At 50.2% G+C, this 27866-nt stretch overlaps 1 protein-coding gene across 1 annotated transcript in view; it reads right to left on the bottom strand.

The window, feature by feature from the left end:
• Positions 1 to 3476: 3476 nt before the first annotated feature.
• The window catches only part of srbd1 (S1 RNA binding domain 1), an 83953-nt gene continuing 59563 nt past the window's right edge, over positions 3477 to 27866 (bottom strand). The window contains exons 17-21 of the mRNA XM_035399482.1: positions 18298 to 18404; positions 16632 to 16808; positions 15450 to 15593; positions 6355 to 6539; positions 3477 to 3862 (exon numbers count right to left, since the gene is read on the bottom strand). Of these exons, the coding sequence (XP_035255373.1) occupies positions 3570 to 3862; positions 6355 to 6539; positions 15450 to 15593; positions 16632 to 16808; positions 18298 to 18404 (906 nt within the window). The 3' untranslated portion in view covers positions 3477 to 3569. The remainder of the gene's footprint in view (positions 3863 to 6354; positions 6540 to 15449; positions 15594 to 16631; positions 16809 to 18297; positions 18405 to 27866) is intronic.

Here is a 27866-nt window from a genome sequence, read left to right as displayed (position 1 = left end):
CACGCACAGGGGGTTCGGATTTCACCGGGGGGTGACTGGGTCGCAGGCCGGGTCACCAGACTGCCGGCTCCAGGTGGATCGGGTTCCAGTCCCTCTTGGCTTCGCAGGTGAGTCTGCGGCGTCAGTCAGTGGGGTCAGGGCTGCTGCTGAGTAACACGCTAATCCCTAATCACCTGCATCTGGCTGCACAGACACAAACCCTGCGCTTTCTGCTGGCTTCAATACACAGGACTGTGTGCGTGTGTGCATGTGTGTGCGCGTGTGCGCACGTGTGTGTGCAGGCATATGTGTGTGTGCGCATGCGGTGTGTGTGTGCATGTGTGTGTGTGCAGGCGTGTGTGTGTGTGCAGGCGTATGTGTGTATGTGTGTGCAAATGTGTGCAAGTATGTGCATGTGTGTGTGTGTGTAGGGGCACGTGTGTGTGTGCGTGTGCAGGCATGTTTGTGTCTGTGTGCCCTGTTCACTACCTGCAAATAAGTTGTTTGTATACACTGCCTGCAGGTCAGGATTTGTGGTTAAAGCAAACAATGTGTATCCAGTATTATCTAGCATTATGTGCATTTTTATCCATGTCAATGCACTGTAAATGTGGCGGCTGGTCTTTGTCCTGGCGAAGCCACTGTGGTCGTGGGTGAGTGAGGATGCTTTCCCGCCCTGTTTGACGAGCCTGATACCTGAGAAGTCGTTTCTTAGGGGGGAGCGAAGAGAGCAGCAAGCGAGAAACAAGATACGCCGACTGACCAGCGTCTGACACGGCCGGCGCCCCCTACTGGGCCTCTCCACCACGGCTGCCAGGGTTACGAGCGCTCCAGGTCCCCTCCGCAGGAGGAGCTTGCCCGCTGCTGTAGGTCGAACGGCGCTTTGACGCCTCCCTTGGTCTCCATTCAGAGGAGAAGCCGCATGGAAAAGCACCTCCTGTAAAGCAATCTGTACCCGAGTCAGCAATTACAGGTGAACGCAGGAGAGGTGTTCGTCCTTTGGAACGAAGGCTTGTGAAGAACAAACAGCAGACCTCAGCCAATCCCCTTCCAGCACTCCCTCCTGTCCCACTCCCAGCTACCAGACAGGGCCAAGGGGGAAACAGACAAATGGGGGGGGCGGGAACACACATCTCCATAGCGACAGCACCTGGACACCGCCGTGTCTCAGGAAAAGGACCCAACAGGGCTGTGAAACGGAGTGCTCTGGCTCGGTACTCCTGATTGGTTAGATCGGCAAAACGGCAGCGCGGTTCGGCGGCCGGGCCTCGGCTCATTTTAAGTGGCTGGGCGGGACGGTGGGGGCGGGACGGCGGGACGGCGGGGGCGGGACGGCGGGGGCGCGCAGCGGCCCGCTAGCGCAGCACCGGAACGCAGCGAGCGCGAGAATCCCGTTCCTCCCGCCATCAGACTCGCCCCGCTCCCCCTGCCGGATCGGCCGCTAAATTCCCGGCTCGCCTCGTTCTCTCATGCCCGCTGCAGCGAGCGGGACGGGGGCGGGCGCCGGCTCTCTCTGGGACCGCTCCAAACCGGGGCCTTCTGGGCACGGGCGATTGGGCTCTGTGTGCGCCCGTCTGTCCGTCCCGCGCGTGACTTGTAAGGCGGCGGCTCAATTAGGCCGAGCGAGCGAAAGCAGAGGGCAGGAGAGGAGGGAGGGCAGAGAGCGAGGGAGGGGGAGAGATGGAGACGGACAGACACATGATATCCCAGCGTACGGACGGTCGGGTCGGGCGCTGGAACCCCGTCCCGCGCGGTGGAGGCGGGAGAACGCGGAAGGCGGACGGAGCGTGTGTGCCTTTGATGGTGCCGGCGTCCCCGGCAGGCTCTGATCAGGCCGTGTTCTGGGCCGGGTCCCGGAGAAGGCTTGATTTGGTATTCCTCTGGCTGCAGGCCATGACGAGCCTTATTCCTCTGTACCCTCCCGCAGCGCGGCGAGGGGAATGTGGGATTCATTTTGAAAGCGGCTGATTAGTGCGATGTCGTCCCTGGGATAATTGAGTCTGGCTTTTCCCCGGGCCCTGTGCTTTATTGCAGTCTGCAGCTGGCTCCACCCCCCCTCAAAATCACACACACACCCCCACCCCGAGAGACTGTCAATCAGGCACCGTCTCCTGGGACCAGCTGGGGACGGCGTATCTTCCAGCAGGCGCGGTACAGACCCTGATGCAATACAGCGCGCATCCAGCAGAGAACCAGAGGAGCAGCATCCAGCAGATACCCTACGCAGAGAGAGCATCAGCACGTTCCCACGGTAACCGCGTTCGGCCGGTTATGACCTCGCTGCTTTATAGCGGCGCTCATTCCATCAGCAGCGCGGTGGCGGGGAGCGGTTTCTCCGGCGGCGCTCGATACCAGCGTTGCCGTGGACAACAGCGATCACGAGCACCGTTCAATTTCAGCAACAAAATTTTTTTGGAGTTTTTTGGAACAGTCACCCCCCCCCCCACCTCCAATCCAAATCAAAATTTGTAGCTCACAGTTTGTTTGACAGCTGTGATTCTTTTTTCTTCTCCATTTTCCTTCCAGAGTTGCCAGACTTTCACAAAGGCCAGTGATTTTCCATAAGTAACACTGGATCGTACCGCTGTGCTGAAGACACTGCCAGCGATTCAGCAGAAATGAAAGTCAGCTGAGCTGAAATGGGAAGAGGATTATGAGCACTCGGGGGGGGGGGGGGGGGGGGTAAAGCCCAGGAAGACTGCCTGCTGGTGTACAAGCCCCGTCAGTGAGGGGTCCTTTCATCATCCACATTCAGCCAGCATCCAGGAATACTTTTGGGGTAACAAACCTACGAAATGAACAAGCGTGCACACGTGTACACACACACAAACATATTTATACAAAACAATATTTAGTTTCTATTCAAAAACAAAATATACAGTTCTGTTTTAGGAGTAGGTTTATTTAGTCAAATACGTCAAACCACCCGGTAAACAGTGAAAAAAGAGCCCAGGAGAGAAGGCACGCTCTTGGAGCTTCTCTGGAGCATGTTCTCATTTGCACCGGCCTCCACTACCAACCCTGCTGTCCATAAAATGGCCTCCAGTGGCTCCACAGATATAAGGGAAAACTGGGAACAGGATGAAATTTAAGACCTAGAACCACCAATAATAACAGAATTGTCATCTACTACTTCATTAACCCGTAGAAAGAACGAGTTGTGTGTGCTTGTGTGTGTGTGTGTGTGTGTGTGTATGTATGTATGAGTATATATGTGCGTGTATGCGTATGTGTGTCTGGTTATATGTGTATATGTGAGTGAGCGTGTATGTGGTTATATGTGTGCATGTACGCGTATGTGTGTATGGTTTTATGTGTGCATGTACACGTATGTGGTTATATGTGTGCATGTACGCGTATGTGTGTATGGTTTTATGTGTGCATGTACACGTATGTGGTTATATGTGTGCATGTACGCGTATGTGTGTATGGTTTTATGTGTGCATGTACACGTATGTGGTTATATGTGTGCATGTATGCGTATGTGTGCATGTACGTGTATGTGTGTATGGTTATATGTGTGCATGTACGCGTATGTGTGTATGGTTATATGTGTGCATGTACGCGTATGAGGCGGCAGGGTCGGGACCCTATCGCAGCACGCGGATCAGGTCCAGGCCGATGCGCCCGCGCTGGGCGTCCACGTTGAGCACCCGCACCTCCACGCGCTCGCCGGGCCCCAGGGCCAGGCTGCGGCGGCGCTGCTCGGCCGGGAGCTTCTCCAGCGTGATGTTGCTCTTGTGGATCAGGCCCGAGCGGCCCACGCCGATGTCCACGAAGGCCCCGAACAGCGTGGTGTTCTCCACCCGGCCCGTCAGCACCACCCCCGTACGCAGGTCCCCCATCGACACGATCCCGCGCTTAAAGTCCGCCTGCTCAAAGCCTGAGAGGAGGGAGGGAGGGAGAGAGAGAGAGGGGTGGGGGAGGGAGGGAGGGAGAGAGAGAGAGAGAAGGGGGGGGAGGGGGGGGGGGAGAGGAAACACATGGAGGGGGAACAGGAGAAAGGGAACAGAAAGCGAGACTGGGAGAACCCACAAAACAGGTTTTGGCTTTAACACATTCAGAGGAAAAACGTCCATGCTAATAAAGGGCAAGCACCACTTAAAAGAACTACAGCAAATACATTCAAAATGCTGAAGTTATTTACTGCAAAAAATGAGCCAAGCTTGAATCTCGTTCAGCACAATTTAAAGTGCGCATAAATGTGGGAAAGCAGCAGGCAGATGATCATTACTGCCACTATCTGCCCCAAGGAGCCCCAGTCCTCCTGCATCCGGCTGCTTTTCCACGGGCAAACAACACATGGGCGGGGCCAGCGTCTGAGGGGATCTGCCCGCGCACGCCCGCCCGCCTCCGCCAACATCTGACGGGACAGGAAAGGGCGGGGGCTGCTTTTCAGACAGACAGGAGTGGTCACTCCTGCAGGGCATTGTGGGATACGACTGATCTGGAGATGAATTGAGCTGACGGATGAATGGAGGGAGGTGTGCCCGGAGGCAGAGGAACAAGCGCAGAGCGAGAGAGCTCCAGACCTGCGTCTGCACCTGTAAACCACAGCCATTTATCTCCCTCTCAATCACCGCAAACACCATCTGTCATCCACACACCAATCTGACAGGGTACATACCGCCAACACACAGGCTCTCTACCTGCCTGCAACACACAGACCACTAACAGGGACTTCAACTGCCTGTAGCTCACACAGAACACTAACAGGGACCTCAACTTCAACAGCTTCCTGTAGCTCAGAGAGATCACTAACAGGGACTTCAACTGCCTGTAGCTCACACAGAACACTAACAGGGACCTCAACTTCAACAGCTTCCTGTAGCTCAGAGAGATCACTAACAGGGACTTCAACTTCAACAGCTTCCTGTAGCTCAGAGAGATCACTAACAGGAACTTCAACTTCAACAACTGCCTGTAACTCAAAGAGATCTCTTACAGGGACTCATACTTCCTGTAGCTCAGAGAGATCTCTTACAGGTTCTCAAACTTCCTGTAGCTCAGAGATATCACTTACAGCAACTCTAACTTCTTGTAGCTCAGAGATATCACTTACAGCAACTCTAACTTCTTGTAGCTCAGAGAGATCTCTTACAGGTTCTCAAACTTCCTGTAGCTCAGAGATATCACTTACAGCAACTCTAACTTCTTGTAGCTCAGAGAGATCTCTTACAGGTTCTCAAACTTCCTGTAGCACAGAGAGAGCTCTTACAGGAACTCCAACTTCTTGTAGCTCAGAGAGAGCTCTTACAGGAACTCCAACTTCCTGTAGCACAGAGAGAGCTCTTACAGGAACTCCAACTTCCTGTAGCACAGAGATATCCCTCACACAAGCTTGCAGTGCCTGTAAACTCCTGGAAAGCGCTGATGTGCGCTGATGTGCCTGGCCGAGATCCTACTCATGCAGACCCAAATGCGCTTTACTCCACATTAATTGAGCTCTCGTTTTCACAGACTTTGATGTTCCAAGGTGTAATTTAAGGGAAGACCCAGGTTGTTATTTAAAGTCTGCCGACAGACAGATCGTTAATGTAACCTTTTAAAGAGGATAACAGACCCAGGAGCCTTTCTGGTGGTTCCCCCTGTGGTGTTTTATAGTGAAATAATGAAATGTCTGATTTTACTATGATGTGGACATCTGATATGTTTTCATCCCTGGGTGATGAGGGTGACTGAAGAGAACACAAGTTAATATTCATTAGAGCATGCGAGTACTGTACTGTACTGTACTCTGGCTTACATATAATATACCTGACAGATTGCGGCACTCTGAAATGTTCTAACCGGCTGACTGATGCAGCAGCTGCAGCCCCCAAAAGGTAGAGTCCCCCATCGTGAGACGCCAGTGACACATTACCCTGCACACCGCGAAGTGCTCTGAGATCCGTGGAGCTTTACACCGAGCCAGTTCAATCATGATGATTTGTTTCTGTGGCTATGACACTGGAATAGCCTGTGCTGGGCTATGAGATTTGACCTGTGCTGTAAAACGAGGTCAGAATTGGGGTGTCCAATAGCACACTAGGCACAGGAATTTGTTCCTAACCCGAGGGGGGGGGGGCGTTCTCTTACAGGGAAGAGAAGCCGTGACTGTTTGGGGTGCGTATGCACCAACAGGTAGATGATATCTTTGCTCTGTGCTGAGAATCAGGCTCTTATTCTGATATACAAATGAACTGCTGGAAGGCTTTTATTCTGACAGGCAGATGGTACCCTGGCCAGACGGTGACAATCAAGCTCTTATGACGATGATGTGATGAGTGATGATACACTTAGCGAGCTGACGAGTAAAGAATAGCATAAAAGGCTTTTATTCTGACAGGTAGACTGTACTCTCGCTCTGCGGTTCACGGGCTCCTCTGGTCTTACCTTGGCGGATATCGAAGCCGGACGGCTGCGTCAGGCCGTCCACGATGAGCTGCAGGGTCTCGGGCGTGGTGTCCAGGGTTTTGGCCAGCTGCTCCAGGCCGACGCGCTGCACGCTGGCCTCCACCCGCTGCTTCAGCTCCGGCCGGCCCGTCTCCTCCACCCGCCCCTCCACGTGCTCCAGGAACCTGGGGCGGGGGCGCAAGGGGGAACCAGAATCAGGCAAACGCATCGCCATCGCTCCTGGCACTACGGCCTTTACAGCGTCACAATAAAGGTCCTCTTAAGACTTTTTTCACCTGCTCTGTCCAATTTAATAAATACACTGAACTATACTGCATGCAGATTTTTAATGTACGGTATAAACAGGTTAGAACTGTAAAAGTAGGCATGCGTCAATTTAAATCTCTAGCATTGACAAGGGTCTATGAGAGTGAGTATGTGTCCGTGCGTGTGTGTGTGAGCGTGTGCATGCCTGCATGCGTGTGTGAAGGATGTTTAAGTATGTTAAGGAGCATGTAAGCCATGCCCTGCGATGCCCGCATGTTTTGCGCTCCAGGACTCCAGCTGGGAATAGCTGGAGCAGGATGTAGTGGGGAGAGGACACAATGCCGGGCCTTATGATGGAGGGACACAGAGACAGGCAGCGCAGAGCACACGTCTACTGCACATCCGCTTCAGGCACATGCTGCTTTCAATGAGAGAGAGGGAGATTTGAGATGTAAACAGGTTACATTGAAACGCTGCCATCATGTATGAGTGTCTTCATGGGGACAGCTCACAATTCTGACAGCTTTGGACAGAAAAAGATTTTGACCAAGATTTTTAGCAGTGCGAGAGGGAGGGCTCTTAATCATCCCCTCCCCCCTCGCCCCTCCCTGGGGAGCCCATACTGAAGCGGTTCCTGCCGCGGGGTGATGCCCTAATAAGGGGGCCTCAAACAGCACGTGGCGTGGTGGAGTGGGGGTAGGGGTAGAGATTTTCTGCGTCCCTAAATTTTGGGGTTCACGGTGTGCCTGTGCCAGGCTCTGTGGTACAGAGAGGACACTGTGTCTTAAAAAGGAGGGGACAGGTGCGCAGAGGACAGAGGTGGGGCTGGAAACAGCTGGGGGGGCGCTATTGCGCAACTCTGGTGATGGATGTGCGTTGCCGTGGCGAGACTGCAGCTGTCCTGGACGTGACTGACAGAGCAGATGGGGCGGGTCCTCTTCCTGTCCCGAACACAGCAAAGCAACACATGCACACACACGTGTTCACATACACAAGCACGCACGCACGCACGCACGCACGCACGCACGCACGCACGCACGCACGCACGCACGCACGCACGCACACGCACACGCACACGCACACGCACACGCACACGCACACGCACACACACACACACACACACACACACACACACACACACACACACACACACTATGCATTACAGGTCATAGATCACTCTCACCATCAGCATCCAGCATTTCAGCAAACGCTCCACCCTCCAGTCCCTCAGCTCACAGTCTCTCTCTCCGTCTCTCCGTTTATGTTTTCTCTCTCTCTCTCTTTTCTGGTATGAAAGTGCACCGTTGGCAGTGCTGGGGGCTCAGTGCTGGACTCGGAGCTGTAACTCTAACCGGGCTGTGTACAAACTGCACGCCGCAGCTGTGAATGTTTTCTCCAGGTCCAGTTCGCAGCGGTGGCCAGCAGCCAGCTCTCTCTCTGTGCTGTGTGGGGGCCTCTGCTCTCGAACCCGTTACCCTTCAGAGCCAGCCTGGACACCTCTGTGCCTGCTCTCCCTATCACTAACTGCAGCCATCAACAACGGGAGAAAACTAATGGACAATTACTGTAGCAAAGCAACACTTCCTTAGATTAAATCCACTAAGACTAAGGTGTTGTATTAAATAGGACGTTAGGACAGGGCTAATGTATATAAAGTAGATACATAATGTATAATTCAGAAAATATACACATATACACAGTGTATGCATAGGTTTATATATACACACAGTTATTGTGCATATATGTATGCACATAAATTACATAGAAATAATGCATAGTAACATAATATAAGCAGTAACCATAGAAATCAACCATTTTGATTCGTATGAATGAGGGGGATTTTCTTCTTCGGGCTGAAAAGCACAGTCACATTTAAGCACTGCTAAGCGAAGCATCAATTTCCCTCCGGCTCCAGGTGGGCGTGGGAGGGCACTTAGCGCGGGGGATCGATGCAGCGCCCGCGGGCCCCGGCTCGGCCGTTACGACGCGCCCCGCTGATCCAGCCCCGCACGGGCCCATTATAGCGGCCCGCGCTCCGCAGGCCGCCCGCGCTCTCACACGCGCACGCCGCGGAGGAAGAGGACACAATGGAGGAGAAACCAGAAAGCCCGACGGCAATGTTAAGCGCCGGGCAGGTTCCGCCGAGTTTTTGTCGTTGCCACGGTAATGGTGCGCCGAGATGCGATTGGCCCGCCCTGGCTCTCGGCCGGGGGGGGGCTCCGGGCTGATTTATGGACGTTCAGAGCGCGGGCGCTCACGGTGGCCGGAAATTCGCCGGGTCTCGGGTTTCTGCCGTTGTGTTTTTGTTTAAGGTATCGTGGGCCCGAATGCCTTCTTTTCAGATCCCTCTTATTTCCTCTTTTCTTCTTCCCGTAATGAAAAACAGCACAGACGGGGTCTGAGCGCTGCACGGTGACCAGTCCCCCTCTCCCTGCGCTTTTTGGGTGGGCGCTCATAAGAGGCTTTCCAGACACACCTTGGAGGGGGAGGTGTGAAGGGTTGGGGGGCTGTGGGGGGAGGTTCTCTCACACCCTGAAGACCCCCCCTCTCTTTATCCTGAACCCAAACTTATACACGAGGCCCGGGTGCTGTACCGCAACGATAAATACCAAATACTTTTTTATGAGACAAGACAGCCAATCGGCAGCAAGGAGGTACAGCTTCCATGTGACCCTGTGTTATGTTTTGGTCAGAGACATGGAAGCTGCAAGGCCTTGCTGCCGATTGGCCGTATTAACACCCAATAGACATCAGGCCTGAGTTTTTTTCCCCCGAAGCATTTCACGTGGTCTCTGAAGTTTGGATGTTTACTACTGCGTCAGGTATGATTAAAGATGAAAAGACAAAAGAAAGCTGATATGCACATGGCGGGGATGATTGCTATTACGCTTAAAAAAACATCCAGTAATTATCCTATTAGAAGCATGCTCTGGCGTGCTATGCCACCGCCCTTAGAGGAATGCCCTTAAAAATGAATAATTCAGAGAATGAATTTGGTTCTGCTGAGCCTGACCCCGGGTGGTGCGCTTGCTGAGGTACTGAGCTGGGGACCCACCGTGCTCTCCACACACGCACACTGTCCCTGAGGCCTGCCTCCAGGCACCACGCCTTTCCCCAAAACAGGTGGGCGGGGCATACTGGAACAGCTCTGATTGGACATCCCACCCACTGTGCGCTGCACACCACTGGACACATTTGTCAGGGCAGTGCGTGGGAGTACGCTGAGCCGCGTCCTGCTCGCACCTGGGCACTCCAAGAGGCGGCCGTGCGTGCAGGTGGGGCGGGGCGTCGGGATAGGGAGGGGCGGGGCGGGTGCGGCGCGGGGCACATTCGGTGGGCGCATTTGGGAAGGCGGTCCCGGTGGCGTGCCTCTAACTCCACTGCTCCGGCTCGGGGCATCTGGTTCATCCCATTATAGCAACATGATACCCCCATTACTCCCCACCGCTCTGCAACTACAAAATCAAGAACACTGCAAGACAATCGCTCCAAAAACAAAAACAGGCACGCTTCACATACGCTTGCCTGCCTGAAATGTGTAATTGATTTAAATGTGTTTACCTCTTCCTACCTCTCGCCACAAAAATATTATCTTTGCCTTGTTCTGCTGAACAGAACGGCAGCCATGAGTCATGAGTCGTCTGCAGAAAGGTGGAATTCAGTGTGAGATTCTCTGATAATAAATATTCTCACAGAGCACGGCGCTAGTAGACCAGAATCTGGGCAGAGTTCTCACAAGTGCAGTATTGGATAAAATTGCAGCTATAACTTATACTCCAGAAAAAAACATAATCATCCATCACCCTTTATAGACTGTTCTGTTAAACCCAAACCCTCAGGTGAACAATTTGCATCACATGGACAGCTTTCCCCCCCTTCAAGCATGTGTAGGCCAAGAACTGAAGAATTCATCTTTACTGCATTTATATGCTCAAACACACACACACACACACTCGTACGCACAGACATGCATAACGGAACAAAGGTGTTTTTGTTTTGTTGTTTAAAAAAAAAAAAGTTTTTAAGTGATTAAGTGCATCAGATTCACCTCCCATGCATTTTTATACTGGTCCTTGTACCCCATACAGGGATGTGGCATCCACTGTGCCACACACACATTTATAAACATCCTGCTTTATTTCGACCAACAGAAACTAAGAGCGTTGAGTAGGGACTGCCAGTCACAAGGGCAGATCAACAGCCCCGACAGAGTGGTGAGAAGTGAACTGCCCATGGAAGGTTCTGGAAGGTTCTCAGCTCTTCCGGATGGCTGGCAGCTGTGCACAGAGCCAGAGGCCAGAGAGCAGTTTGTCTGTGAGAGGTCCACTATTTAGACCAAATCCTGACCACAAAACAAGGGTATTTCTGCTCTGAGGTTTTGAAACACAGTCTTAGCAGGCGGTCAGCACAGCAACAGATACGGTTAGCCCACTGGGCTAAAGACCAAGGTTCCCAGCCAAGGGAGCTAATCATACGTATTGTTTTTCCAGAGCCGATGTCCCATTATGTAGCGGATGTTTACATGCTAACTTGCATCTGAACTCTGCTGTAACCGCACCAGTCTGACCCCAGCAGGACCCGGTGTGACTGGGAGCGCCAGCGAGGGCGTGCCCAACTGTCCGCAGCGTCGCCAAGGGAAACGCAGGTTCGCTCGCTCCCTGCCGTATGGCTCTGGCGCTTCCCCCGGTCGGTCGGTCGATCGCCCGCCCGTGGTCCGCCCGCACCCGCCTCAGCACTCACACGGTACTCAGTGGGGGGGGGGGGGTAAACAGCGGTGCGTTGGGAGCATGCTGGAGCGTACGTGTGCTCACAGGCACCCTCTCACGGCCACAGAACACTGTGATGAGAGGGGGCTACGATTACTATCAGGCACTCCACGTTTTGGGAGTAAAAAGAAATGGGGGATTTATTTAAAAATAAAAAAAGAAATGGCTTGCAGGCTGCGAGGAATCTATTGCGCAGCGTCATCATCATTATAAAGCAATCCTTCAAACGTCTGCGGCTCGGACCATTCATTTCTGGCCCCCTCTGCATCCCTGCAACGCGGCTCTGGAACCTGTTAAGGCGATGCGTCTAAAACACATTACGCACCGTGAGCGCACAGCTTGCACTGACCGTGCCCTCCTCTCCCCTCATTCAGTAACATCATTCAGCCCAGGCCTTGGGCTCACACACACACAGCATCACAGCAGCACAGGTGGCCTTATCTGTTAGCAAGCGTGCAGCGCATTTCAGGCCATGTGATGTCACTCTGCAGTTCAAGCACCATTTGGTAAGGAGACGGTGTGGTAATAATAAATAGAGGCATCGAGGGAGAGGCCTTTTCTGGTTGGTTTGGTATGAAATGAAGCGGAACGGAGAGAAAGGAACACAAACACAGAGAGCGAGAGCCTCTTTCCTCCCGTATCTGTGTGAATACTGTATGACATGCTGTTAATTCCCCCTCTCAGTGTGGTAAGTGGCCTCATTAGACCTCTGACCCTCGCCAGGCCTGTGAAGACAGATTAGCCACTAGAGACGCTGAGAGAGAGCGCGAGCGGGTCTGCTGCAGCTCTGCACGTACAAACACACACACACACACGCGCGCACACACACACGCGCGCACACACACACACACACGCACACACACACACACACACACACACACACACACACACACACATGCACGTGCGCACACACACACTCATGGAAATACAGCGCACACACAAACACACGTACTCGCACCAAAATACACATGTACACTTACACGCACACATATACACAGAAACAAAGACTCCCAGTGTACACACAAGCACACTCACACATGCACGCATTCACACACACGCACAGAAATACAGCATACAAACAGGCAAACCAACAGAAATACAGTGCATGCGCACGCACACACACTTACACACAGAAATACAGCACACAGTTTGCAGAGCAGAATCCAAAGTAAAAAGCACCTCTTGCCTTGCTGTTTTCTCAGGCAAAGTGGGCCCAGTGTCAGGCTTTGAAGTGATGGAGAGGGTGATGAGAGAGGGAGGGAGGGGGTGCTGAAATGAGCTCCTGAGCTGCAGTCTGCCTGGTGCTACAGATACAAGCCTAACTAACCCTGCGGCTACGTGAGGAAATGTGATACCAAGCCACCACACGCGCATACACCACATACGACTATACACTACACTACACACACACATACACCACACACGACTATACACTACACACACACACCTGCATACGCTTACATACACACATACACTATATACGACTATACACTACACACACACACCTGCACATGCTTACACACATACACCATATACTACACACACACACTATATACAACTATACACTACACACACACACTATATACGACTATACACTACACTACACACACATTACACACATACACCACATACGACTATACACTACACACACCTGCACATGCTTACATACACACACACCACATACGACTATACACTACACACACACAACCATATACGACTATACACTACACACACACACCACATACGACTATACACTACACACACACAACCACATACGACTATACACTACACACACACTATATACGACTATACACTACACTACACACACATTACACACATACACCACATACGACTATACACTACACACACACTATATATACGACTATACACTACACACACACACCATATACGACTATACACTACACACACACACACACCTGCATACGCTTACATACACACATACACCATATACGACTATACACTACACACACACAACCACATACGACTATACACTACACACACACACACCACATACGACTATACACTACACACACACACTATATACGACTATACACTACACACACACAATATACGACTATACACTACACACACACACACTATATACGACTATACACTACACACACACTATATACGACTATACACTACACACACACACTATATACGAATATACACTACACACACACATACACCACACACGACTATACACTACACACACACACCTGCATATGCTTACATACACACACACTAAATATGACTATACACTACACACACACACCTGAACATGCTTACATACACTATATATGACTATACACTACACTAAACACACACACCTGCATATGCTTACATACACACATACACTATATACGACCATACACTACACACACACACACACACACACCTGCATATGCTTACACACACATACACCATACACGACTATACACTATACACACATCTGCACATGCTCACATACAGTAAATATGACTATACACTACACACACACCTGCACACACTCACATACAGTAAATATGACCATACACTACACACACACCTGCACACACTCACATACACTAAATATGACTATACACCACTTCTTCACCATAGCAATATTACGAAAACTTGAGAACCACAACTGTAATTTTTAAAAATGACTTTAACGTATTTCCCATTTTCCGTTTTATATAGTTTTACGGGAGTGTGTTTGTGTAGCTGTGTGTGTGAGAGGACAAAGCAGCCTGAATGCCAGTGGGCTGAAGGGGGACGGAGGCAGGCAGGCACTGCTGAATTAAACACGCAGCTGCTAAACCGATCCAACACTTCAATTTCCCGTCTGATCGATGCAGCATGTGGGAGGCAGCAGCAGTCTGGAGCACCGTCTGATTTCAGCTGGGGACGTGTGGGTCTTGGACACACACACACACACATGCACACACACAAACACATGCACACACAGGCACACACACGCACACACACGCACACACACGCACGCACACGCACGCACACGCACACACACGCACACACACGCACACGCACGCACGCACAGGCATACACACGCACACACACACACACGCACGCATGCACGCACGCACGCTCACACACACGCACACACACGCACGCACGCACGCACACACGCTCACACACGCTCACACACACTCACACACACTCACACACACTCACACACACTCACACACACACACGCACACGCACACACACACACACACACACACACACACACACACACACACACACACACACACAGGATCAGGCAGTTATCTGAACTGAGATCCCGAGCCCTCAGAAAACAAGCCTGAGCTTGGAAGTCCCGCTGAAGCAGTGAAAATGCGCTCTGCCCCTGGGCTCCTCGCGCAGGCCGGGGGGAAAGCGGGGTCCAGCAGGCACCTGTGGGCTCTGCCCCGGGGCCCGGGGCCGCCGCAAAAACCAATCACATCCCCCAAGACCTGCCCCAAAAACCAATCACATCCCCCCAAGACCTGCCGCAGACGCACAAATGTGCCTCTCATCTCTGCCCCGGGGGCCAGACACAGGGCCCTCTCAGGACCATATGCTACCTTTCCATTAAAACATAATGCAATAAAAGAACCCAATCACACACATAGCGGGGTCCCCACAAGTCATTCCAACACCACCCACCCAAAACCCCCTGAAAAAACACCAGGAATCTAACCCAGAATGAGTGTTTTAGGCTCCCAGACATGCTCGGATACTGATATAGGATAGTGTAGCTTTTCTTTTTCCAGGGAAAGTGAGGACACACGAGCACGTGTCTGTGTTTGTGTATTTGGCTGTGCATACACATTACACGTCTGTCAATGTATATATGCAAATATAAATTACATGTACACACACCCAAATTATATACACATACATAAATGTGTGTTTGTGCATGTGTGTGTGCATGCATGTGTATGCATACAATACAGGCGCGTGGGTGTTTGCGTCGACATCATTTGTCGTGTTCTCCTATAGGTTAGAGAGGAGCCCAGGACGGAGCAGTGCATGGTGGGGGTGCAGAGCCTCCCTCACCTCATAGCGATGCCGTAGGACTCTGGGTGGATGCAGGTCTGGTCCAGCGGGTTGGGCCGGGCCACGCCGGCGGCTGGGCCCTTTCCCTTCCCTCTCTTGGCCGGCGGTTTCTCAGAAGGAACAGCGGCTTGGTCCACTTCTGCCCTGCGAAGGAGAGAGACGACCAGACTCAAAACCACGGGACTAAGATGGTGCAAGTAAATGTCACAAAGTCTAAAAAAAAAATAGTTTATTTAAAGTCGCTTTAGCAGTGCCGCCAGAAATATTGTTGAAAAAGTGTTCTTTTGTTTGTGATGTGTTTGAAAAACCATATTTTTAATTATACGGGTTGATAACAGCTCGCAAGTTTGTTGTGCCTCCAAGGTAAACAAAAAACATTTTTTTGTAGGTTCTCCTGAACAACACCTGAAACAGCGCTGGCTTTCAGCACAGCAGCTCGAGGGTAGCCGTGAGACAGAGGGACTCCAGGCCGAGCTCTTCAGCGGGTGCTAATGCGCCTCGCCCTCCCCGGGCACGCCCACCGCCGCCTCCGCCAGGAGGATACATTACACCCCACACCCCGCGGATGCGTTCGTGTTTACCGCCACCGCCGCCGCCGCCGCCCGGAGCGAACGGTCCTGTTTGTTTCTGCGGGCCGGGTCCCCAGCCGTCCGCCCCTCCCGCGCGATGTGGGCGGGGTCGGGTTCGCCGAACGTGCGGCTCGTTAAGGAGAGACAGAAAACCGGCGGGATCCCTGCCGGCTCGCGCCTCAAGGTCAACACCTGACTGGCGGGCCAGACGCTCCTATCACACCTCCCACAGGTGACACGCCCCTCAGTGCCATACTACTCTACATGCGACTGGTGAGAGGCATTCACATCGCCTAAATGTAAACTGCACCCCAGACACCGCTAGCTTCTAAACACACAAGAGATACCTGCCCACAGCAACACCTCACACTGGTAAACCGAAAGTGATGGATGTCATGTCAATCGGTAAAAACGGAAAGCATCAGCAGGTGACATTACACAGTGCCGTGCCTGAGAGAGCTCCTGCAGTACCACAGGTGTAGAGAATTTCACCTGTGAGGGCTGCACTGGATCATATGACACAGTCTTTAAAGAGAGTATGGATGAGAGGGGGAAGTGCACTGCTTTAGAGTGGACAGTAGAGGAGTGTGCGAGGCAGGATGTGGTGCTCTACCTGCTGCAGCTCTGGAGGTTTTCCGGGTTGATCCGGATGAATCCGGCGCACTGCTGGAAGCTCTTGGGCCCCAGGCCCTTGACCAGTTTGAGCTGCTCGCGGCTGACGAAGGGCCCGTTCTTCTCCCGCCAGTCAGCGATGCTCCGGGCCCGCCCCGCGTTCAGCCCCGCCACGTGCCTGTCAGAGGAGCGTCGCCATGGAAACCAGCCCTCGTACAAACAGACTACTCCACCCACCCTCACTGCCTCACTCACTCACTCACTCGTTCCATCATTTATTTATTCACTCACTCACTCACCCCATCATTCACTTATGCATTCATTTATTTGCTCAAGCCATAATTCACACTCACCCTTACTAAAAAAGTGAATGAAAACAACTAAAAGAGTAAAAAACAAACACAGCACATCAACTCCTAATCACATGTAGGTTCACTATGACAGAGCACAGAGACGCTAACAGAAAACAACAGCAGAGGCTGTTTTCCACAAGTGCCACACTGCCCGTTTCCAAACTCCGACATCATCACCATTACAAACAGCACAGTGAAACACACTATTACCACCGCTCTGGAAATGCTGCACGTTCTTTGGCCTTTTTTCCTGTTCAGTGCAATCAGGTCTTTGGAGCCTTTCATTCAATTGGCACAGCCATTTTGTGTCTGTACTGTTCCATGTGTTTCCAGCAGACTGCCAGGTAGAAATGCCAGGCTGAAATTAGTCAAAAAGACTGAGAAACTACAGCGCTTCGGAGTTCAGGATTAAATAAATGTTGTCATTTAGGGATAAATAGAATAAAACAAAGCAACAGACGTAAATGAAAGGGGAAATGTCCAAAACTCGCTTTCCATTTCACGTGATCTTTTGAAGCCGATTTGCTAGCGAGAGAAATGTTTCTCTTTCTCAAAGCTAGAAGGTAACTTAAAACGACAGCCTTCCAACCAAAGGAGTACTGTAAACACAATATGTCATCACTTGGAAATAAATAAGGAATGGATGCCTGAATCATGAACAAGCGGATTGTCTGTGTGAAACTGTAGCGCGGGCCCCTATTGAGGGCCTGGGAGAAAAGCTCCTTCAGCCAGTCAGGTAAACAGATGACATGATGGCGGGAGTCCGCGCTCGCCCCCTTCCACAGGCGGCACGCTCAGAGGCCCTTTCCCCCGGGAAAAGCAGCGCTGCGGAACACAAGAGCACCTTTAACAGCTCTGCGCTGTGCTGAACTCTCACAGCAAACCAAACACGCTCTAATTACGCCCGGGTCCTAACACCGAGTCCCCATCCCCTCAACGCACCCCCGCAGAGGGGCGGCCCGGGAGAGACGGGAGGGGCGTGTGCGTGTGTGTGTGTGTGTGCGTGTATATGCACATCCACCTGCATCACACGTATATACTGTATGCACATACACCTATGCATATGTGTGCGTGCGTGAGTTGGTACATACAGCGTGTGTATGTGTCTGTCAGTCTGTCTGTACATACAGCATGTGTATGTGTCTGTCTGTCTGTCTGTACATACAGCATGTGTACGTGTCTGTCTGTCTGGCCTGGCCCAGTGGTGTCTGGGGCTTCAGGCTGACCAGCGCAGGTCGTTTAGGGGGTGTGCGGGGCGGCCGGTGGTCCACCCATGCGCTGCTCGGACCGCGGCTGGAAGGCACTGGGCTCTACCTCATCAGGGTCTCGGAGCAGATGTTGATGTCCACTCCCACGAAGCTGACGCACTCCTCCACCACGCTGTCCAGCGCCGCCTTCAGAGCCGTCTGCGACACGTCGTGCTGGAAGACACGGAGGCTGTGAGCGGCACCTCCCACACACCCCGCACCGCCGCCAACCATCGCTCTGACCCCGCCCGGCAGGCCTGGCACTGCCAGCGCTCAGTACGCTCAGACACAACACCGTGCCCCGTGCACCTGAGAGCTCACTGTGCATCAGAGACACGCTGGGCATTAATGAGCAGAGTGTGTGTGTGTGTGACAGAAAGAGAGAGAAAACATAAACAGTTGACAGAACAAGATTTGTGACCCTGGGCACAGGCAAACCAAAGGCCGGTGCATTCATGCATATGAACACACACAGACAGGGACCTGTGGCACCCATTTTCTATGGCATTGAGCAAATAGAAAAGGTAGCCAGCAGGCTCACAGAGCAGTAAACAAGCTGTTTGCACCCTGCCATTCTGAAAGGGTTAAATATAAAACCCAATTCATCACATTGTGTTTACAGGACTGGCAGCACAGCAACACCATGCTAGGGCAGCTGGGGCTACACTAGGGGGCAGTGTGGAGAGACGCTGCAAGAGTGGCTCCAGAGATGGCCATTTCTCTCTCTCATGCACGCACGCACACACACACACACACACACACACACACACACACATACAGTGTTGCCTTGGAGGTTAAGCAAAGTGAGTGCTGCATTTTTAAAGCTGTTGTCATAAAACTGCGCTTCAGAAGTAGCTACCCATAACACCTAGACTGTCACCTACGTTCTGAAATGCACAGGGCAGGTGGACGCATCAAAATGAAACACAACACTACTTTAGGGCTGCAGAAGGATCACCCTTCATTAGCACATACAGCCTCGTTTAACTCAGCAAAACAAATCTGTCTCTACAGTCTCTACGCGCTCTTTTTAAGAGATCCTCATAAATACTTAACGCTCCCCACCAACATTCAGTCGCCGAAAAAACCCAACAGCTGCAGCCAAAATCAAAATATCAGTCCGGTCGTTTTTGGGTAGCTGCTCGAGGTCACCGTGCCCCTCCCACCGTTTAAACGGCCCCCCGTCAGACGCTGGGCCCCTCCCTCTCGGCCCGCCCCCTCCCCCCCCGCTCGCTGACGGAGTTCCTGCGGCCGTGTCTGAGCAGCGTGTGTGGAAACGATCTCACGCGCCCCCACACAGCCAGCTCTTTCAGCACGGCCACCTCCATAATGGGGTAACACACGACAACGCGGATCTGTTTTGTTCCATTTTCCATTCTTTTCTACCCCCCCCCCCCACCCTGTCTTTCTGCCTTGCCCTCCTGTCTTTTCTGTCAGGAGGCAAATGAGACTAAACACCCCAATTCTGCCGCTGTTGAAAATGAGGACGTTTAGTCATGGGGCTGTTTTCGGGTGCGATGGATCGTGCCAACGAAGAGAAGGCGGCGGGATTTGATCAAACAGGATTTTTTTTTATTTTTAAATTTCTGTCAGCAGAAATGGGCCAGGTCTGTGGTTACCCAGAATTCCTTGCGTGGGACGTGCTGGACTGGGTTGTGGGGGTAAAGAAAGAGCTGAGTAGAAGATACTGTGTTCCTCCAGAGAGCTGGAGCACGAGGAGAGGTTGCGAATGTTTGGGGTTATTTTCATTGGAAAGCAAGAGCTGCACTTCAAAGTCACCTAGCAGAGGTTTTACATTATGAAAAAGGGAATTGATAAAGTTAATCCAGGCGAACTTTTCACACTTTTGGAGGGATTCAAAAAGAAGCAGGAATTAGAAAAGGGGGGGAAAAACGGGACAAAATCCAAAAATGACAAAATTAGTAGCAAACAGGGAATTCTGACCGGCCGTTGGCTGTTTCTCACAAGGGCCAATAGCCATATGGAATATGTTACCAGTGGACCACCGCAGTCCATAGTAAAACCGGTCTGGGAGGAATATGTATGTGTGAGCGTGTGTACGGGGAAGTTCCCTGCAGACGGGGACAGGATCAGGAGATGACATCACCGCGACACAACCTTATCGCCTCTTCCTGATCTAACCTCCATTACACACTCTCCACTTCCTGTTCAGCAACCCCAGCGACGACCACCAGGCTCTCCGCCAGATCACATGTCAATACGACTTAAATCAACAAATACTTTCTCCCAAAAGCCATCGCAGACGCACAAATGTCCTCTTTGTGGGCACGTCATGCTGGTCAGGTTTCACATTGCAACATAACTATTTTGGGCATGAATTACACATTGTATTTTATCTAAAAAACTGTATCCGAGAAGTGACACACATAGTTTATGGCCTGTCCACAGTGCTCCAGAACCGTTAAAAAAATAGAAAATAAAAACAAGTCAATTTTTTTTTTAATCGTAAAAACTGCATTAAAGGAAAAAAAAATGTACATGACACAACAGACTTGAGCCCAACAATCTCTCCACAGTCACACCGCCAGTGCACCCAAAAAACCCCTCCCCCCCCAGCCCACTCGCCCCCGCCCCTGAAAGGCAGGGTGTGGGGCTCCTTTGATCAGGCAGCCGCAGTCTCTCAGTCAGGAACCGCACTCAAACGCAAAGTGTCATGTGATCCGCCCGCCGCGGCCGGCCCTCCACATCATCTGTTAGCCATCGGGCGAACGAGACAGACGCCGCTCTTACACCAGCGGCCTCGCGGGGGAACCCCAGAATGCGCTTGGGGGGGGGGGGGGGGGGGGGCGCACGTCCCTATCCTGAATATCAACCCCCGACCCGTCAGGGGTCCAGCTGCGACCGACAGCCTTGAAACGAGAGGTCTTATTAAGAGAGCGAAACCGAATCAATGCTTCTGGGGAGGCCTGGAAAATCCCAGAGTCTGTTTTCAGGCACCCCCGCCAAACACCATGGTTTAACAGTTGACTGATATTTCAAACAGCTGTTGCTGGATTAGCTTATATTAGAAAAGGGAAAGGTTTGATATTCGCAGCGACAAGGTTACCAAAAACCGAGCACAGTCAAATTCAATTTACAAACCGGCAGCAGAAAGTCTTCTCTCTTTTCCAAGGGATTCGTTGAGGCAGACATTACTGGAAAAGAGATCAATGCAGGAGTTCGGTCTGCAAAAACATCCAATCTTCTGCTTTAAAAGGAACAACTGAAGAAAACATCTTGCTGTTCTACATCTCTGTCAATACGCAGAGTGGAAATTACAGGTAATACTGTGTATTTGAGAGAACTTGGCGGGCACACCAAAATCGGCCAAAAACGGTCAATCAAACAGGTAAACAAATGAAGACTCACAGTCAGTGTGAAAAGCAGAAAAGAAAAGGCCCTGATCTCTTTGGTGAGGGGTTCTGTCCCCAGTTTTCGTCAGTGTTGCATAATAACACGCCTCCATCGCGCATCGCAATCGCTCTCCGCAGCGGCCTCTGCATCGCACACAACCCTGCTCACCAAAACAAGAGTTACGAGCAGAGGCACTGAACAAACCAGAGAGAGGTTCAAAAGGTGAGATCCTACACAGCTCTCCCTTGATTTGGGGGAAAATCCCTTCCACAATTAGGCTTTATTAGAGAGCTGGATCCTGCCAGGGAGATCAGATGAAAGGGAGTCCCTTTCACTCGCTGCTCTTCTGAAGAGCTTTGCAGGGAGGGGTGCTGCTGCTGGTTGGGTGAGCATGTGACACTTCTCTCCATCCTCTCCACCTTGTCATCTTGCTATTTAATCGTTACTCTACCCTGTTTTATTGATCTGAAGCGCTAGTAAAAAGCACAGAGGAAGAGCCTGGAGGTCTGGAGATAGCCCTGTCACTCACTTGTTGGGATGCAAGCAAACAGAGGCATTTAAAGTTGAAAGAGGCTTACCTTCATATGTACTATTCTGACCTATACCACTGATATCATGGTAATCAGTGGAGGGGGGTGGTGTGTGTGTGCGTGTGTGAGAGAGAGCTTACGTGCGTGCGTGCACAAATCCACACACCTTATTCTTAAAACCTTGATCAGCTGTTCATAGAAACAAACCCAAATCACACATTAAAACTCCAAACAGGACTACACCCAAATCCAGCTCACTCTCCAGGATGACCATGCACGCACACATACACGCACGCACACACACACACACACACACACACACACAGAGGAAAAACCATAAGCCCTCACTATGGAATTCATTCTCTTCCAAAAGTTTCCTTTCGGACGGAATGATTTACTCTCAGCGCCGTTCCGGAATTCCCGGCGAATCTGTGGAAAACCAGCGGAAGCGGAATGAGTGGCTGCTGGCGGGTCCCGGGCCCGCCACCCCCCCCCCCCCCCCGTGCCTGTGGAACAGCAACAGGGAGATCACACGGGCTAAAGGCACATCCTTTTCATGGGAGCACTTCAGATTAGCGATTACCCCCTAAAACCATTACTGTCTGCCCAGGTTTGCTCAGTAACACGAGCAGACGCTGAGCAAACAGCCCCTGGTAAACGAACAGCAACTCGTTAGGAAATCGCTGTCCCGGTGTCAGCAATAACAAGTGTTTCAGACGAGTGGTGAGGACTGTTTTCCTCCAGTCGCGCGGTGTAGGGAAATGTGGGCTCCTGAGCCTGAGAGCCAAGTGGGGGGAATTAGAAAAATCTAAACTCCTCAAACTTGGCCTGAATGCAGAGACAGAAGAGTCTTCAAAGGAGGAAGAGAGAGAATCAGGACATTTTTAGAAAGCGTTGTCGTGTTTAATGGAAAAATCAGACAGTCTCATAAGCCACCCAGAGAGAGAGAGGGAGAAAGAGAGATGTGTATTATATGTGTTGCTTTGGTAATATGACTGCAGTTGTCCTGCCAGTAAAGCACATTGAAATTGAAAATTAAAACTGAAATCGAGACGGAGAGAGTGAGAAATACGCAGAGAGAAGATAATATAGAACAGGTAAAAATGGACACAGTATGAGACTGTATGTCAATGAAGATGGCTTGCTTTACACGCAGCATGCTTCTGTGGTGAGCAGTTGAGAACATTCACACATGAAGGGTCCAGACTCAGACCCAGCACTGACTGCTGGGCCAGCTCAGCGCTAACGAACGAAAGCACAGGTCCTCCACACCTATGTAAACAACAGCCGGGCGGAGGAAAGAGATTAAGATGGCCGCCCGTTTCGGCTAAAGGTCTTATCCTTCCTTTCCTCTTTCCTCCCAGTGTGTCCTTTATTAAAAAAAGGTGGAAGCCTGTACAGGACTCGGCTGGAAAGCGAGGGTAAGACTGAGCCCCAGGGCTATTATATGGGCTGACCAGGGCTTCATGCAATTTAATACAAACTACAAACCACATTAGCCAAGAGCTCTTTCCACTCTCACCAGGCCGTCATTGCAAATAAGATTCCGATCTTAATTGACCTGCCTGGTAAAATAAAGTTTAAACAGATAAATAAATTACACGTTGGGCTCTATCAATGGCTATATTATAAAAATGTAATAGGAGTAAATGCATTTTCTTTATAGGTTGTCCTATTATTTAATTTCTCAGGGGGGTCACTGTCTTGTTTTAATGCTTTAAGGGAATAAACTGTGAAAATCTTTTATTTTTATAAATGAGCTCATTTAAGTTTGAGGTTGTTCTTTCATTAGTTATAAATTCACAAGTCAAATTTCATATTAAATGTATGGAAGAAATTAAAAATAAGTAAAGAATGATTCAATACATTAACTGATAATTAAATATAAAGGCAAAGTCAATGTAAAAATATGAATGTACACAAATAAATAAAATCTGACATAAATGGGTATTTCTGCATTTATTTATTCCTGCATTTACTTTTTGATTAATTTCTGTAAATATTTATTTCTGTAGTTATTTATTTATTGATTCATTTATTTCTGTAAATATTAATTCTGTACTTATTTATTTCTGTATTTTTTGTCACTCAAAATATGTCATGGTGTCACACTATTCCCATTGGTTGATCCACATCAGAGCGTGTGGATCGACTGTACATGCCTTGCTTCAATACCAGTTGCTTTTTACTACATTTAATAGATTAATAGATTAAAGACTGGGTTTGTACCCTATAACATCAGATTGCATTGAATGACCTTACTTTGAGAGAAGCTGTAAAGCTATTAAGACTGTTGTTCCCCTGCTGTGTTCATTTTTTCCCCACCCACAGGGTTAAATGTACTGTAGCATTTCACTCCCCGTACTTTCAGTCACATTGCTACTCAGGTAGTCTCCGAAATTGCATTATGAAATGTAATCATAGTTGGGATGTCGGTGGTTTGTATTAAAAATGATTCATCTAGTTCTGGTAATATTTTCAGAATTGAGCCAAATAGGAAAACTGTTAAAGCTAGTTAATTCCCCGACCTCCCCTACACTAATGCCTACACTGGCAGTGGACGGCTGGAGACTTGAGACTGGATAACACAGCTGAAAATGCTAGTCCTGATTATTTAGGCTACACTTTCATGTGGATACTTTGACAATTTGTTCCAATTAGCTGCATCACAGAGGTCGACCCTGTAGTGCTCAGCACTTTGGGGGAAGAGGCTCTTTGCCTGAATGTTTCGCTCCAGAATTCAGATTATTCCGGATCAGCTGGACGGATCAGTTACTCTTCTGGCACACTACTGGTGGCAGAGGAGAGGTATTTATTAGCAGGTTTGTCCGCAACATTGCAACTCTTACCTAGATGCACGACTGCAACTTAACTGGATCAAATATCGTATCTAGGAACTGCACACTATCTTGCCTACATGCACCGCCCTCCTACTCTTTCCCCTCTGGGCTTGATTGCTATGCCTGAATGTAAAAGCCACACCCCCTCAATATCATACGGACAAAGAAATACAAACATAAATACAAAAATAAATATATGCAGATATAAAGGAATCAAGAAAGAAATAAATGCAGAAATAACAATTTATGTCAGATTTTATATATTTATATATGTGTAAATTCATTTAATTTTACATTTTCCAAGCATTTGTATTAATTTATTAATTCATTCATGTATTAAGTAATTTATTTATTCATATTTAATTTTGGTATTTTTCAGTTTTCTCCATATAAAAGAGAAAACCTAATAAAAAGTAAACGCAGAAAAAAACAACAAAAAATGATCTTATGTTGATTTGATATCAAAAGCAAAAACAAACAGTATTTCAAAAAGAAAGTTTTTCTGATGAAGGCAATTGAATCTCAGCCCTCTTTCGTGCTGTTCGATGGAACAGCCTAAAAAGTGCGATACCGTGAAAAACGTATAAAAAAAGAGCCTTTGAAACAGATTTCTGCATGTAATCTAAATTCCTTTAGGTTGTACAGAAATGAAGCGAAAAGCAAAAATGGAAAATGTGCAGCCTGGTCAAATGGCCTTTTAATACTAAAATGCTGCTATGCTCCATATGGTAGAACTCAGAAAGATGCATATGCACATAGTAGAGGTCTCTGTAGTAGAAATTAGGAGTTTATAGCTAGCATATGACTTTGAAGACCACCAATATTTTTGCATTGTCACATGTTTTCAGCGAAGGGTTCTTTCCTTGGTTAGGAAGGTTTTTTTAAGAAAAGCAAATACTTCCCATATTTTTTACCCTCCAGAACAAAGAAGGTGTTGACGTTTCAGTGCACGGAACTCACAATTTGTGCTTGGATGACAGCGCTGCCGCTAATTGCTACCCAGGGTCCCCCAAGCTTTGATGTGCACAGAGTAGTAAGCAGTGGTGTACTGGCACACACAGACTACCAGAGGAAGGGAGAAGGAGAAGGGATAGAGGAAAAATAGAGAGGGAAATTTAAAATATAAGGGCAAAGAAAGAAAGAAAATAAACAGAGAACAGGAGAGAGAGAGAGGAGAATAAAGAATGAATAGAAAGCCAAAAAGAAAATTAGGGGAGAGGTCAGAATGGAAGGAGAGGATGAGAGAGGGAGTGAATGTATGAAAAAGAGGAGGGTGGAGGAGATGAGTGAGGGAGATAGCCGCTGCGCTCTCAGTCCGGGCTGTGGGCCGCTCAGCCCAGGCGGGGCCCGCGGGACCGCCAAACTCGCCGGGCGAGTGAGTGACAGGCCCGGGGGTTTGACTGACAGCCGGCCGGCGGGGGGGGATGTCGCGGGGCCAGGCAGGTGCTGAGCGACCCCGCGAGGTCACATGACCGACGCTGGAGCAGGAAGCGTGTGAGATAACAGAGAGGGGGGCCGCGCGTGTTTGTGTAACTGCCGGATTCGGGACGATACCGCCGGCCCATCGTCACCGACACCGTCCGGACCGCGCCGCGCTCCTTCCCCCCCCGGGCTCGTATTCCCGGCTGTTTGCTTTAGCCGCGGCGGCGGCGGGGGGGACGTCATGCGCTCCCGCACTGTTTTTATCTCCTCCACTTTCACACAACATTACTCATTGTTTTCACACCGCGTGTTGACGCTCGATCTTCAGCGCCAGGAGTCCCACAGAGCGCCGCAGAACGACGTCCAAAATTCAGTCACTTCACCCCCCTTTACGAGAACCTAGACTGCCCCCAGAGGCAGCAAAGGCGAAAAACAGGTTGACCGAGTAAACGGATTAAGGGAAGTTCCACACACTGCGTACTTGTTACTTCCAGAAACAATTTCGACACACAATGAAACCTGTCAAGCAAAAAATGGATATGAAATGACAGGGAATTAACGCTGCAGACGCATTAAAATGTCACACTCAGCTTGACCTTTTTCTGAAAACTGCGTGTGTGCAACGATAAAAAGTGCCAATGAGCACGTCTCCGATATCTTACAACATAACATCTGTTAAAACTAATGGCGTGGAATGCATGTACGCACGTCTTCAGTAGCTACTAGCTAGGTAAGCACCCATCAGTTTGCAAATCATACTGTAATCCCAACATTTAAGACCGTGTTAATGCAGAAGGTTGTGAGAGGCCCTAATTCTGAACTGGCATGGATGAGACATGTCTTGAAGCGACAAAGTCGTTTGCCACGGTTATAAAGTCAATAATGGGGGCAGGATGGAATACGATAAATGAGACTTCCTCTTTTTTTTTGGGCCTCGCACTGCATCCCCCGAGGAGGTAGGGGCGCGGGGATTCACGGGCTCAAATCCGCCGAGCGTATCGAGTGAAGGTTCTCACAGTGTCGGGGCCGGAGGAAAGGGGAGACATTTTAAAACTGTCCCCTTCAGGCGAGCTCAGCCACGGCACAGGAATGCACACTCATTAAGTCCCCATCAATCACGGGACTATTTATAAACCCACGCACCGCTCCCCTCCAGAGGCCGGGGAGTCCTCCACAGGGGCGCGATAATTCAGGGCTCGGCCAGCTCGCACGGTGCGAGAGGAAAAAAACAAAAACAAAAAAAAAAAAAAAACAATTTGATCGCGAACGCGAACAAAAAAAAAAACGAACGTTTGATCGCGAACGGGTCGAGCCGTACGCCCGGCTGAAGGCGAACTTGGAAACGCCGAATCCGGCTCGACGGCACCGGCACAGCCAATGAACTGCGAACGGCAACCCGAGCAGAGGTCCAATAAAGACCTTGCATGGAACAGCATTCCTCTCCCTTGCCTGTTGAATGAGACGGCAGCTCAAACAGAGCACACGCGCTG

The sequence above is a fragment of the Anguilla anguilla genome, chromosome 18 (assembly GCF_013347855.1).
Source record: "Anguilla anguilla isolate fAngAng1 chromosome 18, fAngAng1.pri, whole genome shotgun sequence".
NCBI classification, from domain to species: domain Eukaryota; kingdom Metazoa; phylum Chordata; class Actinopteri; order Anguilliformes; family Anguillidae; genus Anguilla; species Anguilla anguilla.
The sequence above is the reverse complement of the archived record's forward strand: the minus strand, read 5'-3'. Positions and strand labels throughout refer to the sequence as shown.